Below are 22888 nucleotides of genomic sequence, written 5' to 3' on the forward strand. Positions count from 1 at the left end.
TACGAGGGTCTAGGTGCATGATCTTATTGTAAAATATCCATTATTTATATACAGGGAGACCCAACTTACTCGAACTGGCGTTACTCAAATATCTTCTGTTCCGAAAATAGTTCTCTTGGTCCAGAGTTCTTATAAATTCTGAGTTCTTATACATTCTGAATTCTTATAAATTCTTTGTTAAAAAAAAATCGGATTACTTGAACATTGCTCGACTTATCCCTGACCACTTAAAACCTTAGTATTTAACCTATCCATTCGTCGAACCAAGGAATTAGATTGCTATCTAAGTCCGTGGTCGGACATGTTGTCACACATGTATTCCGTCTTTGCGTATTGCAGAGTTATCTTCTCTTGAGAGCAGGTATTGATTGTTACGTCATTTGTTTGTGAGAGTAACGTCATCATTTTTTTAGAAAACGACGAAATTTTCTCACACCAACAAATGACGTAACAATCAATACCTGCTATCAAGAGAAGATAACTCTGCAATACGCAAAGACGGAATATCGCAGGGTAGTGTATCATTGTTAAAAAGGGCCTGTTTCCAGTAATGTTAATTCTCCATAGGAGCCTGCCCCCGTATAATTTCTTATCTAGCTCAACTACTGTTTTTTTTCCTTTCCGAAGAATAATACTACACCTTTCCGACACCCAGATTTCATAATTTCAGTGAAAATGTATTTTGATAAAGTTGTCAATTTCAGTATCAAAGACATAAGTTCGTAAATAAAAGAAGGTTATCTCGAAATTGTAATTCGCAACATAGTATAAATTTCTTTTGATAAATATTTCCAAAACATCGTGTTTATTCATAAAACATAAAAACAAAAATTCTCGGATGAAAATGCACTTGCAGAGACACAATTATGAAGAAAAATGCCATAAAATTGCAATTTTCTCCCGTTATATAGTTTTGGATGCAAATTTCCATCAGAAAATCGGATAGAGCTTTACTTGTTTCATATGTGTACCAAAAATCAGCTAATTCCATGTGGTGGAACGTTCTCATATCGCCGCCTGAATGTGGTTGTAAATTGAAAGAAAAGGGGAAATGAGTAACAACCTTGTCTGAAACCCTATTATATAGCTTATTATATACAAACTTTTATATTGAATATCAGAGCGGATATTTTCATGACAGTTTTATGATGTGTAACGACTAAATAAACAGTATCGATATAAAGATTTACACTGAGGACACCCTGATACATGAATACTGTTCTATCTCAAGTTGTCCTCTTCTGAATTTTCTGATCGTGTGGCCTTGTACATTTATCCGTATCTTCTTGTCTTTGTCTATACGTTTACGGAATCATTGACTCGACGCTAGCTATTCTTGTCTCACTTTCCTTGTTTTATTGTCCCATCTCCAAAGCGTTGTGGCTCTGTCAGGGTTGGGACCCTGACTTGTCTCACTTTCTTTGTGCCTGCCGACCACGCCACATCGAATAGATAGATTATCCATATGAAATACTTTATTTTGTTCTAAGTAATCAATCAATTCTGCGCTTCTTGGAGGTATTGAATGTGATTTATTATATTGTCTTGTTATTTTGTGTAATTAGTTGTTCGTTATTTATCACACATTTTCGCATAATTGTACCAAACTACTAAGTATTAGCTGTTTACAGCAATCATCGGTGGCTTGCTATTTTGTTACTTTATCGACGCTTCATAAACCAATCGTTATTGTTTCAAGATGGAGGGTAAATGTGTTGGAGAAGGGTGTCAAGTATACTTCAAGAAACGTAGTGGCAATAAGAACAGAAGTGCACGCAATGTAAATAGTCCACAATATAAATGGCTCCTAGATACGCTGGTGCAACAAGGATTGATGTCAGCAAAGGAACAAGCACTTATTTGCCAGAAGTGCTACATGAAGTATCTTCGGAACAAAAATCAGCCTGAACCTGAACCCGAGCAGAACCAGGAAATAGAGGAAGAAGACGACTCCCCGTCCCATATCCTGCCGTTGCTGACCCTTCATGATCTTTTGAATGGATCATCTTCACACAAAAAATGCTGTCTCTGTCTTGTTACCTTTGCAAGAAATGGAACAAAATCATCAGTCTTACCAAAACGTGCAAGACATCACCTGATCTATTCACACAAACTGTGGTGTCCCACCTCATCCCGCGTCTGCTCCATTCACCTTATTGGTAACGACTTAGATCCGTCTACAGAGGTTGTCCTTGATGGTAGAGGTTCCTTGGAATCTCAGTTACCATCAAAATCGTCCGAAATCATTAATGACCTCCTAGAGGTGTCGCACGTCCTTTCACAGAACCAGTCTGCGTTTACAATAAGCTTTTCTTCTCTTGATGACTCGGCATGCATGGCCTGGACAGGTTGGTCCAAAGATCAGTTCCTCGAAATCCACTCGCACTGTTCCCCATATCTTTCATCTGGTATATATACCAAGACTACACACGATGCTCTATTACTGTTCTGGGTAAAACTGAAAACCGACATTTCCTGGAGTCAGTGTTCTTCTCTTTTTGGAATTTCCAAGTCAAGTGTGTCCAAAACTTTCCACTCCATAGTACAGGCATTAGACACATCGATAGTCCCACAATTTCTAGGTCCGGATCACTTGACAAGAGAACAGTTGCTCGGGCACAATACTGTCTTTTCAGAAGCATTTTTTGGAGATAAAGCCACTGCCATATTAGATGGCACCTATATTTATATCCAGAAAAGCTCCGACCACAAGCTCCAGAGAATGTCCTACTGTGGCCAGAAGAAGAGAAACTATCTCAAATTCATGAGCATCGCCTTACCAGATGGCTACATTCTGGACACAGTAGGACCATTCACTGGCAGCGAAAATGATGCTACAATTACAAAAAAAGTCATGGACAAGCTAGTTACTTGGCTACAACCAGACGACAACGTTGTCGTTGACCGAGGTTTTAGAGATGTCCTACCAGTTCTCGAAGCCTCTGGCCTCAATGCTAGCATGCCGTCATACCTGAAACCCGGTCAAAGTCAACATTCTGACGTCCAAGCAAATCTTGACAGAACTATCACCAAATCGAGGTGGATTGTGGAATCCTATCATGGTCGTCTGAAACACTGGACGTTCTTCCGAACGCAATTGGTGTCTAACAGCTTTATCAATGTCATCGAGGCTTTGCTTCGAACCGTCACAGCCTGTCTGAATGGTATTAGAGGACCGATCTACCAGAGATCTCCAGAGAGAGATGCCAAAGATAGGCTAATGGCTGAACGTATGAAGGACCGTTTGACAACACCGAATGGTTTAGCTCAGAGAGTCAAGACAGATCCGGATCTATCTAGACGGGCAAGGTCCGAGTTTGTCAAGATGGATGCATCTTCCGTACTGTTTCCCCGTCTCGATCTTGATTACTTGAGAACCATTACGTGTGGAACGTATCAGATATCTCTGGCTCCTGGTTACATCGCCGAACATTTAAGTGATGACGGAGACTATGAGGTGTGGCTTTACCAGCACTCCCCAGACCTTCTCCGATGTCAAATACATTCTCGACACAAAAGCCAAACGAAATATAACGTTTGGATACGGTTCACCGTTTCACCCGATGTTGAGGCCCCAATAAAGGACTACTACTGCCAGTGCCCAGTTGGAGAGAGAACGATGGGAATGTGTGCGCACATCTCCAGTATCTTGTACTACCTTGGGTATTACAGGACGCTGGAAAACCCTCGACCATTACAACCACAGGTAAAGAAATTCCGACAAAACTTGAAATAGTTTTCCATGCGGCAACGGAGTGCATATGTCGAAAGTATGTTTGGGGCTCGATATGAAAGATCCCCGTTACCATGTGACTAACCAAACTTATAAATATAGGTATTATACAATCGCCCGTAGCTATGAACACTCCCGTAAATGCGAAAACCAACCAAAATCATAAGGAACACGTTTTGTTTGTTGTTCTGTCTATTTGTCAGCCAATGTCTTCAACCACGGGGACTTGTGAAGTAGCCATCTTGGATTTTTTTTATGAAAAAGTGTTTCTCTCACTTTTTTTCATATCTGTGTACATATTCTCAACATACCGAGCAAATACTCTCGTTTTTTTGTTAATTATCTAAAGAAAGTCGAAAATCGGCAATTCAACCATAGGCTAATTCAACCCAACATTTGAAAATGTTCCACCACTTACATTTTGATGATTTTTCCTCTCATCAATAGCATATTACGTACTGTTTAATAGGATAAAAATTGGTTTGCATCCAACGCCCATAAAAGGGTGTATTCTCTAAAAAACACAGTTTTTGTGTCTAAAATGTTATCATCGAAAATGGCATTTTTGAGATTGTTTCTTCCATAAAACAGCCAAATGGCGCGATGGAAACATGATTTTTTGTCACAATCATGCCATGAATGTATTCTTTACGGTGACCATCATTTGATTAGATTTTCAATAATATTTTACATAACATGCACATTTTATCAACACTTAGACAGCTTCTGAAAGGTACAACTTTGAGGAGCCATAAGAAACAAACCAAGTGACCTAAATATTTATACTTTATAGATTTGTGACCACAACGGCATGGGCAATGCACCACCAACAGGAAATTTGAATCAGAGAAGGGGCCGTTTTGGAAACCGGCCCTTTGTATTACTACATGTAGATATTATTCTTCAAGGGCTATGGTTGACCCTGAATCTAGAAATCCTGGAGTACATCACCAGCTTTGTCATTGGATACGGTGTGAAGCTTCTGATCCATCAACCAGGCACTGTAGTGTTCCCTACAGTGGAGGGCATTGTCCTCAGTCCGGGACACGAGACCACCATCGCCTTGAGAATGGTACGGTGATCTTAATCTACTGGACTTTTAGTACGGATCCGTAATACCTTTCAGTCAGTATATTATTGTATATTTACTTACATATCATTTTAGCCGGTGTATTATAAAGAATTATCTGTATGTCACCGATATTATTTATCAACAGCATATTTGTAAAAGTAGCATAGGAGGCAAGCATGGGCTATTACAGTAGTGTTGTAGACGTGACAACCAGCCCAACCCCCACTCCTCACAAGATCAACGCAAACAATTGGACGGACAACATCGCTAGCACATTAGTATACATAATTTGTTGTTGACCTTTATCCCAAACCTTCATTGTCACTGCTTTCTTTATTATATCAACGGTAATATAGGAGATTATGAACAGCTGTAATCTGCCATGTTTTGTTTGTTTCATTCCTGAAATAAAACAAACAATAACCTAGCATATCCTTTGTGTAATAGACTTATTGTTCTAGAAGTATGTAAAAGAACTGATATGGATATCGATATGGACCTAACTTCTGCAAATGTATTATGTTGGACATCGTTTCCTTTTAGGTGAAGGTCGAACGGCTAGGCGAACCCTACGGCGAATGCTCAGTAGGGGAGGATTTCCAAAAGGCTTTCGGTATTCATTATACAATACCTGTAAGTAAGATATATTGTCTTCTGGGAAACTTCCGCCCTGTTAAATATTTTTTCCGATAAAATACATGTATATTTCACCCTTCATGTGTTATTACTAAATATTGTGTGTTGTGTACTAAAATTCGCTGGTATGATACATTCGCCCTCATTATAAATAATGATATGTTTTAGTTTAATATGTATTTTCCATTAACCTGTCGTTACAACTGTAACTGTTATTCAATAAAATTACCGTCTATGGTATTCATATTTTCTTTTTGTCTCTTCAATTCTGAAACAATATGGGTAGTTTACGGCAGTTTTCAATCACGCTAAATCCTCTGACACACTTGTGTTAGTACCGCTCTAAGGAATAATCAACAGTTTTAATTATTGTCAGATTACCCTTTTAAGGAATTATTCCTAATTTCAATTATTGCGATATAACCTATTCAGGTATGATGCACAGTTTTAATCATTTTGATTTTAACTCTGAAGGAATGATATATAGTTTTAATTATTTTAAGACTACTCTTTAATGAAAAATTCATAGTTTTAAAAGATTGTAAGATCACTTTTTAAGGAAATGTCAAGTTTATTAATTATCAAGATTTAATTATTGTAAGATGACCCTTTTAGAGGAAATGATACATAATTTAAATTATTATAAGTTTACCTTTTATGGAATTATCAATAGTTTTAATTATTGAAATATTACCCTTTAAGGAATGCTCAATAGTTTTAATCATTATGATATTAACCCTGAAGGATTTATCCATAGTTTTAATCATTTTGATTTTACCATTGTAGGCGTGTATCAAGTTGTGTAAACAGCATTGGGTGGTCAAGATGTGTAAGTGTTTGCCCACTCAGCTGGAATTCGAAGTGGACCACGACAATGAGATGGATGAAGCAAAGACCCATAAAGTTCGAGAATGTGAAAGTGGAAATGTTGCTGGTATGAAGTTGATTTAAAGCAATTTACATATTATGACACTCGTTGTGCTAATCGTATGTTAAGTTATTTTAATTACGTTAACTTATGGTTCATAATTTGTTTACTTTTCTAACATCATTTTCTTCAATCTCATGGAATGTCAGACGGAAGGAGGGTTGGGTTCGATCCGAGAATTACCTCTGTGACATCACCCACTCTTCTTAAGTTTGAATACAATCACCCACCCATTTACTCATTCATTAATTCAGTACAAATCGAAAAGTATACAGATAAATGAAGTCAAATATATTTAATAAACCGACCCTATTAAGCAATCCTCTCTCTTCCAGACCACACTTTTTGTCCCTTTAGAACAGTTTACTATGTACTCGGCATAAAATGAAAGGTTACCACATTTCCCAGGAGAATAACCTGAACATCGATGGCGATAAAACAAGCGTTTTCGTAGTATACAAGTTCCGAGGGAGCAATACCTACAACGCTAAGCAATATTCATTAAAAAAGCATTCAAGTATGAAAGTCTATGACGGCACAGGATCTCTTCTTTTTTACGATTTCGCAAATAATTCGTAAATTACACCAATGCCTGGTCAAAAACGTAGTTCTTCTGTCATCCCATATGATGACTGAAAACTCACAACAATTATCATCAGTACGTTTATCCATTATGCCTCGGCTGTCTCTTGCAGGAGTGTTGCAACGTCTAGTCACATGACAATTTGGTAGCAGCGAGAAAACAATGAACCTTTTGTTAAATCGTCTGAACCAAACTGGGTCGACATCCAACCGTCCACACAGTAGTAGACATCCTTTAACGACAATCGCTCGTTAGACTGCATCAAAGTCAAAGAGATATAGCGGGATTCTATGCCGATTTCCCCAAAGTTGTGATCCGCTAATGCGCACGTGCCACCGTGTACTGTATAACGCGTCCTCGGGTATTTGCATCTCTGATGACTTTTACCGCATTTTCGGTAATATATTTGCGATAATAACAGTTCATTTTTTTATTGCTTCGCCCTTTTTTTAATCTGACACGACAAATCCTAAATATTTTGTAGTTCGGCATCATTTGTTTGTGTTTTAAACAATAAATAAAATTATTAGTGTCAATTGGAGGATAAAACAGTTCACAAATATCATTTAAAATGATATCTTATCTACAAAGCGTAGCTGTACTGTACACGTGCACAGGGATTTGGTGACAGATTAATCAATAGGTATGTTATTAATATATAAATAACATGTTCCATTTATTTAAAAAAAATATGTTATTACTTAATTAAGGAAAAGGATCACATGCCTAAAATAAATAATTTAAACGTTGAATCTGAACGTGGATTCGAACGTGCACCGTTCACTTGTTATGGTTACAAGTTAACTGCGTTACCCGTTCGGCTACATCGGACATAGTCGACGATGAAAATACAACCAGTTTTAAACCAGGAAATATCTGTCACAGTTTTTCCAAAAGGAGGACCACTTTTTCGTCATACGATTTTATGTTTTTGCATAGCACATCACATAATCAAAAAGTTTATTCAAAAGTTGCTCCTCGGATGGGAAAGTGTTGAAAGATTGTTCTAAAAAAAAATTACTCGTGAATATTTTATTTCCGTTATAGACAGTTATCCGCCATAGCTTTTTCAACTCACAAACGTCATATTTACGTTTGCGTTGCATGCGTTCTGTGAACGTATATTTTGAAGTTGTGTTCATGTCATCATTATCAAAATGTAAATAATGTCATGTGAATTGTGTATATCGTGTGACGCTTGATAGTCCACTTAAATTAGTACTTTAAGTAGCTTTGAATCAGTCACTCTTCTGACACAGATTGTTAAATCGCTGTTCCGTCAATATTGCTAAATGAAAGACAATCGAATCAAATGCCAGCGCTTTTCGTTTTATCACACAGACAGAAGATGTCAGTTGAAGGTGGAAGCGTTGTACGTAAAAGGATCACTGGAATGTTCATGTGGCAGTCCCTGTGAGTAAGTAAGGACCCCGTACACAAAAATGGAAAGATATCATCACCATACTGCTATTATCCAACCAAAAAAATCAAACAAAAACGTTTCATTCCAAAACAAAACTATGCAAGGTTCCTTTCCTAAACAAAATTATTCAATTTTCCATTCCAGAAACAATTTGATGTTATATTCCATTCCAAATTTTTTTTATACAATATTCCATTCCAAATCTACATAATACAATTTTCCCTTCAAGAAACAAATTGATACAAGGTTCAAATCAAGAAACAAATTGATAAAATGTTCCACTCCAGAACAAATTGATACAATGTTCAATTCCAGAACAAATGCAAACAATGTTCCACTCAAGAACATATTGATACAACGTTCCATTCCAGGACATATTGATACAATGTTCAATTCCAGAACAAATGTATCATTGTTCCAATCCAGAAACAACTTGATACAATGTTTTATTCCAGAAACAAATTCATACAATGTTCCAATCTAGAAACATCTTGATACAATGTTTTATTCCAGAAACAAATTCATACAATGTTCCAATCCAGAAACAACTTGATACAATGTTTTATTCCAGAGACAAATTCATACAATGTTCAATTCCAGAACAAATGTATACAATGTCCCAATCCAGAAACAACTTGATACAATGTTTTATTCCTGAAGCAAATTCATACAATGTTCAATTCCAGAACAAAGGTATACAATGTTCCAATCCAGAAACAACTTGACACAATGTTTTATTCCAGAAACAAATTCATCCAATGTTCCAATCCAGAAACAACTTGATACAGTGTTGTATTCCAGAAACAAATTCATACAATGTTCAATTCCGGAACAAATGTATACAATGTTCCAATCCAGCAACAACTTGATACAATGTTGTATTCCAGAAACAAAGTCATACAATGTTCAATTCCAGAACAAATGTATACAATGTTCGAATCCAGAAACAACTTGATACAATGTTTTATTCCTGAAGCAAATTCATACAATGTTCAATTCCAGAACAAATGTATACAATGTTCGAATCCAGAAACAACTTGATACAATGTTTTATTTCTGAAACAAATTCATACAATGTTCAATTCCAAAACAAATGTATACAATGTTCCAATCCAGAACAACTTGATACAATGTTTTATTCCAGAGACAAATTCATACAATGTTCAATTCCAGAACAAATGTATACAATGTTCCAATACAGAAACAACTTGATACAATGTTTTATTCCTGAAGCAAATTCATACAATGTTCAATTCCAGAACAAATGTATACAATGTTCCAATCCAGCAACAACTTGATACAATGTTGTATTCCAGAAACAAAGTCATACAATGTTCAATTCCAGAACAAATGTATACAATGTTCCAATCCAGCAACAACTTGATACAATGTTGTATTCCAGAAACAAAGTCATACAATGTTCAATTCCAGAACAAATGTATACAATGTCCCAATCCAGAAACAACTTGATACAATGTTTTATTCCTGAAACAAATTCATACAATGTTCCAATCCAAAAACAACTTGATACAATGTTGTATTCCAGAAACAAAGTCATACAATGTTCAATTCCAGAACAAATGTATACAATGTTCCAATCCCGAAACAACTTGATACAATGTTTTATTCCAGCAACAAATTCATACAATGTTCCAATCCAGAGACAACTTGATACAATGTTTTATTCCAGAAACAAATTCATCCAATGTTCCAATCCAGAAACAACTTGATACAACGTTTTATTCCAGAAACAAATTCATACAATGTTCAATTCCGGAACAAATGTATACAATGTTCCAATCCAGCAACAACTTGATACAATGTTGTATTCCAGAAACAAAGTCATACAATGTTCAATTCCAGAACAAATGTATACAATGTTCCAATCCCGAAACAACTTGATACAATGTTTTATTCCAAAAACAAATTCATACAATGTTCAATTCCAAAACAAATGTATACAATGGTCCAATCCAGAAACAACTTGATACAATGTTGTATTCCAAAAACAAATTCATACAATGTTCCAATCCAGCAACAACTTGATACAATGTTGTATTCCAGAAACAAAGTCATACAATGTTCAATTCCAGAACAAATGTATACAATGTTCGAATCCAGAAACAACTTGATACAATGTTTTATTCCAAAAACAAATTCATACAATGTTCCAATCCAGCAACAACTTGATACAATGTTGTATTCCAGAAACAAAGTCATACAATGTTCAATTCCAGAACAAATGTATACAATGTCCCAATCCAGAAACAACTTGATACAATGTTGTATTCCAGAAACAAAGTCATACAATGTTCAATTCCAGAACAAATGTATACAATGTCCCAATCCAGAAACAACTTGATACAATGTTTTATACCAGAAACAAATTCATACAATGTTCCAATCTAGAAACAACTTGATACAATGTTTTATTCCTGAAGCAAATTCATACAATGTTCAATTCCAGAACAAATGTATACAATGTTCCAATCCAGCAACAACTTGATACAATGTTGTATTCCAGAAACAAAGTCATACAATGTTCAATTCCAGAACAAATGTATACAATGTTCGAATCCAGAAACAACTTGATACAATGTTTTATTTCAGAAACAAATTCATACAATGTTCCAATCCAAAAACAACTTGATACAATGTTGTATTCCAGAAACAAAGTCATACAATGTTCAATTCCAGAACAAATGTATACAATGTTCCAATACAGAAACAACTTGATACAATGTTTTATTCAAGAAACAAATTCATACAATGTTCAATTCCGGAACAAATGTATACAATGTTCCAATCCAGCAACAACTTGATACAATGTTGTATTCCAGAAACAAAGTCATACAATGTTCAATTCCAGAACAAATGTATACAATGTCCCAATCCAGAAACAACTTGATACAATGTTGTATTCCAGAAACAAATTCATACAATGTTCAATTCCAGAAACAACTTGATACAATTTTTGGAATGGAAAAAATTGCTATATCGTTTCTCGACCACCAAGCTCAAGTGCATTTTGGATCGATTTATTTGAACAACAGCTACAGAAATCTCCAGCAGAAAATATGGAATATATTATCCTATGTGATTTCAATATAAACTTTAACCCGAGTTGTACAAATAAAAAATGGATAAGCGTTTTTAATATATACAGTTTAGAACAACTAATCACTGTACCAACAAGGGTAACGAAATACGTCCTTTATCATCGATCATGTTATGTAACACACCGTAAAAACATCATTGAGGTAAAAGTACCTTTTTTCTCTATATGTGATCACTATCCTGTTTGTATAATGCATAAGATTGGACATAGTGCAAGAAAACAAAAAGAGTGGACATCATGTCTCTATGAGATACAGATGCTACAAAAGAAAATACCCAAGATCTATTTATTGAAGACTTAAAGAATGCATCATTAGAAAAATAGAGGAAATGACTGATACTGATGAAAGTTTGGAACTATTATATAAAAAAATCTTTACCATCTTAGATAAGCATGCACCTCAGAAGTTAAAAAGAATTAAATCCATCAGACAACCTGAGTGGTATGATAGTGAAATTCATGATGCTAGAAGATTACGTGACCAGTACCATAAAAATAAGGACTGGCAAAACTATAGATTATGGCGCAACAGAACTACCTCTCTGATAAAAACTTCATAACAGAATAATTTTTCTGTTTGCAAACTATCTCAAAAATTATAGAAAAGCATGATTCAAAACAGATTAATAACTATCTCAAACATCATGATATATTGCATCAAACTCAATCTGGATTTAGAGAACGTCACTCATGTCACACAGCTTCGACAATAATAACTGATAGCAGGCTTAGTGAACTTGATAAAGGAAATATGGCAGGTTCAATATTCTTGGATATGAGAAAGGCTTTTGATCTTGTGGACCACAAGATTCTATTAGAAAAAACTGCATTTGTATAATTTTAGCACATGTTCATTATAATGGATAATTTCTTATCTTTGTGATAGAACCCAGCAGCTTCAAATCAAAACATGAATTAGTTAAATATGTTGTTCCCCAAGGATCAATACTAGGCCCTATTCTATTCTTGTTGTATATCAATGATTTTTACCATTTATACCACATCTACCATAGTTAATGTGTAGGCAGATGTTGCAACGTGTCATGCTTCAGGTCCAAATAGTGCCTTTATCAATGAAAAGTTACAAAATGATATGGAATACATTAAAATAATGGTGTCATAAAAACGGAATGTATATAAAAGTAGATAAGACAACCACTATGTTAATAGGTTCTGTAAATAAGCTGTCTAAACAATATGATATTGAAGTATATGTAACATACCGCTAACCATTGTTTCACAACAAAACCTCCTACATGTAGGTGTGCATATTGATAATAACTTAACCTGGAATTTCCATATTGAAAAACTTTTTTTTTGTAAATTGTAAATTTCTAGCATCAAAGATATCCCTTTGACAGAGGCTAAACAAGTTTCTACCTTTACAAGCTAGAAAGCTTTTCTATGTATCTTATATCATGCCAGTTATGGATTATTATTGTACTGTATCGGGATCAACTACACAGAAAAATGTCAATTGTCTAGTAAAACTTCAAAAACGTGCAGCTAGAATAATTTAAGGGCATTGTTTGTCACTCTCAACTGGTGACTGTTTGATAAGGAAATGATGTACCACAAGTGCATTCTTGTATATAAGGCTATTACTAATCCGACACCATCTTACATATCAGACATGCTTGTTCCTGTTAATTCTACTAATGATACTCATGCTCTAAGATCAGCTACACATCACAATTTGCAGTTACATGTACCAAAGCCTAGAATGAATACTCTAAAAAGAATTTTCAGTTATTCTGGACCTGAAATATGGAATAAACTTCCTATTGTAATCAAGACTCCCAGCAACCTTTATGAATTTAAAGTAAAATGTCACGACTATTGTAAACAAGTGTGTGTCTAACTATCTTCATATGTTTATGTACTATTATGTATAGTATTGAGTGCATGTTAATTATTGATTATGTTTTGTTATACATGTACGTTGTATGTTCATCTATGTTTGTATACCTTTTTAAAAAGGGCCTGATGGGAGATTAGCTAAATGGGTTGAACCCTCTAAAAATAAAATATTATTATTATTATTATTATTACAGAGAACTTGTGTACGAGAAGACGATAAGTACACGTCCATGGCCAAACGACGATTATTTGGTACGTTATCAATAAAGGTTTAACTGCAACACGAAATTTAAAAACAAAATATTAGTGGTCTTTCTCCATTAGCCAATGGGAACCATAAGTTAAAGTTAACACCAAATTTAAGAAAACTGAATAGCGGTCATATTGGAATAGCCATGGGGAACATAGATTTAACTGTAACGCTAAATAAAAGTCAAACGAATAGATTTGAAAATAATGTTTGTTTTATGTTACAGAAATATGCACTGGTGAGGAGATTGTGTTGGAATAAGAACCTGACCTACTTAGAGGAATTCTGTGGACGATATCAAAATGATAGCAAGGAAGCTGACGTCACAGTGTAAGACAAGTACTTCAATGTCAGGTAGATGAGAGAACGGATGTCTTTCTGTTGAAATTTACTTGCTATCAATATACTATTTTCACTGGTGGTAACACTGATTTGATTTATATGCAGTGTCATAGAAATACAGTAGTGATTTACTCAACGTGATAATTTTGGCAAAAACCTAAGCCGGCGAGGTTCCTATCGCTTCGTGCGTTTTCTCCGGGTATTCGAAACTTCCCACATCAAACCCTATACGTGCGTCCATCCGAGCCAAGAGGAGTGATAAAAGTGAATTGACAAAATTTCATCAGTAAATAAAAATAGTTTTTTATGAATAGGTTTCGATTGTGGCTGGGTTATGAGGTGGTAACTGCACTTGGTTGCGAGTAAATTTATAATAGCTAGCTTTCTCATAACCTGACTGAAATCGAAATATTGTCCTTGTATTTATAATATTTTTCTGTGAATGTTTCATAATCATGTCATGCATAGGACTTATCAACGGATATAAGTCTCGTTTTCAAACACTATCAAAGAGTGGTCGGATAAATAAAAGTAACAGCTCCGCTAACATGACCTGTGTGATGACGTCATACAGTTGAGTCTCGTTTGCAGAATCTTTGCATAGTTCAACCCACATGTATTTTGTCGACGGCAAGGAAACTTGTCACATTCTGTAATAAGGTTATGAGATAATAACTCAAATTTTGCGGGATCTATTATTGAAATCATGCCGTTGTAGACTGTTAATATTTAAAATCATTTGATAAAATGAATAACTGAAAATATTTCTTCCAGGGCCCGCGATAACTTCTTAAGAACCGTAATCTACTTTGAAGATATTAACTACGAAGCCATCACGGAAAGCCCTTTGTATGACGTAAGTCAAAATTAAAACGGTGTATCAAGCCTTATTATCTCGAAAAAGAATAAGGTCGTACAGGGTCACATAGCTAAAGCATACAGGTAAAATATTGTTCATCCTCGATTCTCCAGTGGTTACGCTCACTTAATCTCTTTGCATTCCTGGAACATGTAATGACAAAATCGAAGGTTCAATATGCGTCATATTGTGGATGATACAAAAGATGTACATCAAAATAATCCCGCAGTAACGTAACGGTAAAATTGACTGGCTTTGATGTCGATTGCCACTCCACTGTAATCAGGTATCAGCCTAGCGATGGGTCATTTTTTGGATTTTATTTTTACCGCAGACAAATCAAACAGCTAGCCGCGAGCCTTCAATTTTGCTATGACACACATTTCCAGGGGTGCAGAGAACGTACGCGAGCGTCGAGGATGACTCTGACGTACGAGAGATGAAAGGATCATTTTATTTTTGTCACAGTAATATCAGATCAATTTTGACTTTTTTCAATGTCTTATAAAAAGAGTAGCACGGGAATATAAACGAATATATAGGGGTCGAAACATATAATGCCTCATACAGTTAGATTGGATGATGCGTTATTCTCAACGAGAGCAAACAATCAGTCCCAGACAGCAACCTTAACCCGATCGAACCTCATTTAGATAGGTTAACAACATAACTCGAAGACATCCCCTTTATTGTAGATACAGTTTCTGAGGTATTTCTCATTCCTCATCATATGTAAAATTCACACATATATTAACAAATATTATTACTACCTATGGCAAATAGATATCTTCTTATATGAGGCCAGGATAAGTGACGGGATCACCCCAACAGACAGACAAGTATCGCATACTAGTAAGCTTTATCTTCAAAACAATACCTTTTAAGACGCTGTGAAATGTCAAATTTTCGGCATTCTTTTTTACTTTTTGTCTTCGAATTTTGAAGTAAAACCGGAACTGAAATAGAGTCGACATTGAAAACAAATTATATGTGACAAATTATTATGTTTTCGAGGTTAAGTAACATTTAGTCATCTTAAGAATCCTCGGGCCAGTTCTATGTTTTTTCCGGTTAACCTATAGCATTGATGAATTATTTCTGAAAAGAAAACCCTGCCTTGTGGAGTTTTTTGAGAAATAAGTAAGATGAAATATAAGCATACACTCAATCACAGTGGTCTAAGATTATATTTCAGTGGTGCTAAACCGGTATTCAAACCCTTGAATTTGGAAAGATATATTAACGTTTTAACCGATTGAGCTACCTGGTCAACTGGAGTGTCCTGGGGCAACTGTGATATAGTCATAGCCAAAACGAAAGTAAAGGGGGGTTACTCTATATTCGGAAAACCACAATACAGTGAGACATTGATTGTTAAGTCTCGTGTAAAATTAAAAAAAAAAAAAGGATGTGTGATCCTCAGTCGCAGACTTGTTTACAAGTTGGGTGGTGAGGGAAGAGGGCATCGATTTAAGTTCTGCTGATACGTCAAGTGTTCCTGTAAATAATGTATATGGCCTTGCATGTTTCAAACGTCCTTTAAGATGAACGTTTTGCTTACAATGTTTAACATGGTCTCCGCTAATGACGTTTTAAAAGTATTTTCCTGTGTTATAGGAGTTCCAGTTCCTGGCGAACATAGGAGGCACGCTTGGCTTGTTCTTAGGGGCATCGGTCCTTAGTGCTGTAGAGATCATACAACTATTCATCGAGATATTTATTTATCTCAGAGGCCGGTTTTGTCAGAAAGTTCTTAAAATCAGTGATGGTAAAAAGATGCAGGTAAAGCCGCTGCCCGATAAAGTAAACGAAGATGCAGTTAAAGAGTTTGACTTCTGATTCTGATCGAGTTTCGTCGAGGCAAGGGTGGAATTCAAATTGAAACCATTGGACAAATACTACGATATCGATGCAAAAATATTTGTCTAGTTATTACGTTGACGATGTATGTGTCACCCTGGTAAACTACTAGCCGCTTCCTACCGACTCAGCAAGGGAAAATTTCCCTTTAGCTCAATCGGTAGAACGTAAGACTAGTAAGCCAGAGGTACAAATTTCGACTCCTAGCGGAGGCATTGAAAACATAATGAACTCTGTAACATATGTGGATCATGATCCGGACCGTGAGTCTCCATAAGTTGCATTTGCAAGTAAAATTCACAACACGGCTTCCAACAGTGTCTAGGTTGTACGATTTGTGAGACTCGTGTGTAATTTAATGGAAAAAGACATATATTTACATTTCCCAGGAAACGTACAAAATCACTGTGTCTTGTTTCTGTACTATACAAGCCGTGATTTATATTCCATCATGTTTAGATATTTACGTACTGATAAATAGAGGATATCAAAATGGTTTCCCGTTGAAAATACCATATAATATATAACGAGTATGGCAGAAAACCGACATTTTTACGAGTGGTATTTAACGGGAAACCATAAGGTTTTCTATTTATTACATTTTATGAAGGAAAACGAAAAAAAAAAAAATGCTGAATCATAAATTACGGAAATGAGCAGTGTAATGTTTGACGCCCGGTTCTAATGACGTCACGCCTGACAGCAGTAAATAGCAAACACCATTTTGCTAGGTCAATATAAAATCGATAAAGGACCTTAAATCGTCACATGTGAAAATATAACATTTCGAATATCTGAGTTTCTATCACACTGATAATTTCTGATATATCACTGGTGCATTTGTAAAATGTAATAAATGAAGGATTTTACATGAATGTCCATGTAAAATTGAATCTATTAAACGAGTTAAATAAATTGATGTGACACGATCCTTTGACCGAGTGCCTCATTGAACTTTATCATATTCAATATGGTATGAACACGAATGTGAGATTCTATTTATCACATGATATTCATAATTTGAAAAAACAGACACCAAACACTTTTGCGTATTCTCAACAGACTATACAGTTAATTACTCCGATCATAGTATTGTCGTTCTGCGCATTGCAAAGTATTTCCAGACTTTTTTTTAATAATGAACACTTTCAAATTCAAAGAAAATTATAATGACAAAATGAACATTTCAAATATATCATGTGGTACATGTAAAGTAAATGAAAGTAGTACCTATAGTGGCGTTCCAACATTGATTATATTTTGCGTTTCCCTTTGAAGGATTGTTTTTATCACAAATGTATGCGTTCGCGCTTTGACCAAACAGATTTGTTGATAAAATATATTTTTCTCCGATAAATATAAACATTATTTTCTTTTTTATCACTTACAAATACAACTTGACTTGTTACAAATACATTTCTTATTTTGTTATTGTATAAAACAGTGTATCCATTTGCATTACTATTGATAATGTTTCTTTAACATTGAATCTTACATGATTTTTATAGAATATATTGTATGTTGTGTATGCTCTTCATGGAGATCACTCTTATAACATTATTGCAAAGTAAGTTTAAGGTAACGAAAAGGTGAGAGGTCAAATACAGGTCAAAGCGACCAAATTACCAGACATGAAACACTCCCTACAATCGTGGGGACACCATCCTCGAAAATTCTAGGAGTAATGCTCACTTACGCTCTCTGCACCTCTGGAATACGTCGCAGCAAAACGTAAGGCACGCGACTAGCTATTTGATTGGTCTCAGGTAAAATAAAAAGTCTCTAGGTTGATACCTATCCTTTGAAGATTAAAGAGGACCGACATTCGAAATCAAATCTTGTATGAGCCTTCGATTTTGCTATGACATATTCCAGGGTGCAGATAACGTGAGTTAGCGTTATCCCTGGAGTAACGAGGATGCCCTGGAATATGACATGACAAAATCAATTGTCCTGTACGAACCACCTGGTGGGTGATACAAATGGACTAGTTTGATCATTTGATGTACATCAAAGGAATCGCGCCGCAGAGTTACGGAAAAGTTGACCTCCCTTTGAAGTCTGGTGTTGCTCCTATGTCATTTTTAAAGGGCAAGCCTATAATGATCCTTTTTTTAAATTGTTTTTCAATGAAAACAATCAAATAACAGAATGCCTTCGATTTTATTGTGACATATCATAGGGCTTCAGTGAACGTAAGTGAACGTAACTCCTGGAATTTCGAGGATTGGGGGTCACGCGCGTGTTATTACAGTATCTTATATTTGGAAGGTCAACGAAACATTTCCGACTCAAACATAGTCTGTCCGCAAAGCAGTTACATCCAGGAAGTCGCTGCTTCAAATTACGTCTAGATATTTGTATTTTGTGTTAATAAGAATTTATGACTATATGATGATAAAAATTCGCAGCCCTCATCTGTTGATGTCATTTTGAGCAACAGTACATCTTATTTATTTAAAACGTTTGCTTTTAACTGTGGTCTTAGTGACTGGCATCATATGATTGGGACTGTTTTTAAAGGGACTTGTAAACCAGTTATGAAAGATAAGAGGAAATATAGATGTTTTAAAAAATTTGATAAAAAATCCGTTTCCATGCAACTTATGCTTTTGATGATGTTGATGATATTTATTGGGTCCATGAAAAACTTATCACTGACATTATTGATGAACATGCGGCTGTAAAAGAAAAAATAGTAAAACAGAAAAAGTGTCCATTTTCTAATTCAAACTTGCGTAAAGCTGTGTATAAGAAACGTATACTTTTTAACAAATATACTGGTTGCAAATCAGCCTCTAATTGGGAGGCATATCGTAACCATAGAAAGTATGTGTCTAAATTACGTCAACAATCCATGCGCAACTATTTTTTCGAACGCTGTGCAGGTGGTCCCAAATTAAAAGATTTCTGGCCCACCATTAAACCCTTTTTGTCGAATAAGGGCACTGCACAATGCAATAATGTAATTTTAAAGGAAAATGACGCCATTATCAGTGTTAAAACAGAGGTCAGCAATGTCTTTAATATTTTTTATGTAAATGTTGCTTCTGATATTGGTACATAAGATTCTTCTGATGAATTATTTTAAAAGAGATTAGGGAATACATTTATGATCAGTCAAAACTTTGTTTTAATCATGTCTCTCCTTTCGTGTTTGAAAGGGCTATGTCTAAGATGAAGGCGAAGAAGGCCACTGGTTCCGATGGCATATCTTCAAAACTCCTTAAAGCCTGTTGTACTGACATCAGTGTGCCTCTGAGCGACATGATTTACCACTGTTTTGATAAATCAGAGTTCCCTTGCAGACTCAAGGAGGCACAGGTAGTTCCTGTTTTTAAGAAAAAAAAGATATTTTAGATAAACAAACTATCGACCAGTCAGCATTTTACCTTGTATATCGAACGTTTTGAAAGAACCATGTGTGATCAACTGACTGCCTTTTTTAGAAATGATTTTCATCCTTTCCTTGCGGCCGTCCGACCAGGATTTGGGTGTCAATCCACCCTATTGCGACTTGTTGAGGATTGGCGTAGAGCCCTGGATATCCATGAATATGTCGTCGCCATACTGATGGACCTCTCTAAGGCTTTTGACTGACTTCCTTATAACTTATTGGTCGGGAAGCTGAATGTCTATGGCCTGAGCAAAGCCTCAGTTAACCTGGTGTCCAGCTACCTGAGCATCAGGAAGCAGCAGGTAAAAATTGGCTCCAAATGCGGTGACTGACTGGAAGTGCTGAAGGGGTACCCCAAGGTTCTATTTTAGGACCGTTGCTTTTTAATGTATTTGTAAATGATATGCTTTATATGTGACATCCTGTAAATAATATAAGTATGCAGACGACAACACTGTCAGTGAATCAAAGTAAAACCCAGATGTTTTAAAACATAATATTGATAATGACTGTCAAAATTTAATAGACTGGTTTCAATTTAACCAGATGAAAGCAAACCCTGATAAATTCAAGGCCATTTGCATAGGGAAACGTTCGGTAGATGCTATACAGTCTTTTAGTATTGGCGAAATAGATATTGTTCCTGACAAAATTTTTAAACTTTGAAACTCATATCTCTGCAATTTGTAGGAAAGCCTCAAGGCAATTGTCCATTTTAAAGCGAATTGGGAGTTTTTTAACCAAACAAGGTAGACTTGTAATTTATAATTCTTTTATTGTTTCAAATTTTTTCTACTGTCCTTTAGTCTGGCACTATTGTTCCTTGAAGAGTGTCAGAAAGCTAGAAAATATACAAGAAAGAGCTTTAAGGTGTATACATAATGATCACATCTCATCGTTCAGACACTTATTCAGTATCACCAACAGCGACAGGCTTCATGTAAGGTGTCTGAAGGAAATGGGTTGTGAGGTTTTTAAAATTATAAACAAAATTTCTCCTGAATATATTCATAATCTTGTAAATATTAAGATGTCTAATTATGACTTCATGAAAGAAAGTACTGCAGAGGTACCCAGGGTCAACACTGTGAAGTATGGACATAAATCGTTTGCTTTTGAGGCCGCCCGGGTGTGGAACAGTCTCCCAAATGACTTCCGGAAAGTTGAAAACTTTAAAGAATTCAGGAGGCTGGTCCATTCCCGGGATGGCCCCATCTGCCTTTGCAATATCTGCAAAGAGTGATACTTCATACTGTGCCCTGGTTACCTCTGCCACCTGACATTTTGAATTGTCTTTTATTGTCTTATTTCATTTCTTATATGTTTTAATTCTATTCTATATTGTTGCAGCATCTTATTTGTATTTTAATTCCATATACATGTATTCTAAAATATGTTTTTTTTACAAAACTTGATAAATTTTGTTAATTGATTTCGGTTTCGTTTTCAATTCACACTATAATAGTGTATATTCTGTCAGATTTTACTCTTTTCTATATTAGCATTGTATGTATATTCCACTTCATAGTGTTTTAATCATAAGTCCTAAGTAATTCTTGTGTGATATACAAGTATTCATTCACTATTTACTATGTCTTTTATTTACTTATTCTGAATACTACTTATCTGTGATCACATTTAGTGCTTTTCATATATTAACACTATTTTTATATATATATATATCCCGGGGACCTTTGTAGTTAGGGGACTCCCAATCATTTAGAAACCTGGGATATGATACTTTATTTTTCTGTGATGATTATTACTGGGTTTTTTTATTAATATGTGTGAGTATTTCCCTTTACTTGTAATATAATGTTATTGCTGTTTTACATATGTTTGTCGCAATAAAAGCTCTCAAGAGCTAATGTTCCTTGTTTACCTGTATGCGACGTTATATGCAGTTTCTTGTATCTTGTATGATGATTTATGATGGTACTTATGTTGTATATTGTCGATTGTAAAAACAAATCTGCAAAGCAGCAATATTTCGATGTAAATAAACAATAAAATAAATTGCATATTGTTTTTATTTTGTTATGTTACTCATTTTACACACAATTATTTGCGCCCATTGTTACGTTTCTTCGACAGGGCCGTATACACTAAAATTCTCGGGTTTTACACAGAAACAGATACACAGATTTTATTCTGACTATAGGACTGGAAATAAAATAAAAAAGTATATAAGTATATAATAGTTGTGACATCATCATGGTCATATATTACCACATAGTGATTCTAAATGACAAATTACATAGGTTTGATGAATATTAAATAGAAGTATTGCCAATTTAAGTCATTTCGTGTGTTCTTAACTTTGAAATAAATGTTCAAGCAACTTAAATGTATGTAACAACATGTGGATTAGAATTGGTTCCCTACAAATATATCGTATCGTTTGTTTCACCAGTAATGGTCGAGTTAACATTCCAATGATTTAACAGTTCTTGATAAGATAATCTCAACTGGTAGACTGTTCCAAATATCAACAGTTCTATAACAGAATGAGTTATGAAAAGTTCTTTTTACACAACCAATAATAGTTTCTATGTGACGTTTCGATGACTAGTACGGTATGTATGTCACTTTGATCACAACGCTTCGGCACTGCTATGGGTAGTCAAGTGTCTCCCACTGTGGCCAATATTGGTTCATGGAACATTTGGAGCAAGAAGCAATGGCCATTGCCCCAATTCACTGCCAGAATGAAACCCTGGCTTATGGAAACGATATGTTGACGACATACTTGAGATAATCAAGAAGGAACACAGAAGGATTTGACACCATAGATACCATTAACAACATCAAAGTTACATGTGAGGAA

General features: G+C 35.2%; 1 protein-coding gene across 1 annotated transcript in view; it reads left to right on the plus strand.

Annotated features, from left to right (window-relative positions):
* LOC110455373 (amiloride-sensitive sodium channel subunit beta-2-like) overlaps positions 1-16643 on the plus strand; it is a 35022-nt gene extending 18379 nt beyond the window's left edge. Inside the window, exons 5-11 of the mRNA XM_021505472.1 lie at positions 4642-4805; positions 5349-5438; positions 6228-6382; positions 13548-13605; positions 13830-13933; positions 14720-14801; positions 16422-16643. Of these exons, the coding sequence (XP_021361147.1) occupies positions 4642-4805; positions 5349-5438; positions 6228-6382; positions 13548-13605; positions 13830-13933; positions 14720-14801; positions 16422-16643 (875 nt within the window). The remainder of the gene's footprint in view (positions 1-4641; positions 4806-5348; positions 5439-6227; positions 6383-13547; positions 13606-13829; positions 13934-14719; positions 14802-16421) is intronic.
* The last annotated feature ends 6245 nt before the right edge of the window (positions 16644-22888 follow it).

Source organism: Mizuhopecten yessoensis, unplaced genomic scaffold (genome assembly GCF_002113885.1).
Source record: "Mizuhopecten yessoensis strain PY_sf001 unplaced genomic scaffold, ASM211388v2 scaffold8213, whole genome shotgun sequence".
Lineage (NCBI taxonomy): Eukaryota > Metazoa > Mollusca > Bivalvia > Pectinida > Pectinidae > Mizuhopecten > Mizuhopecten yessoensis.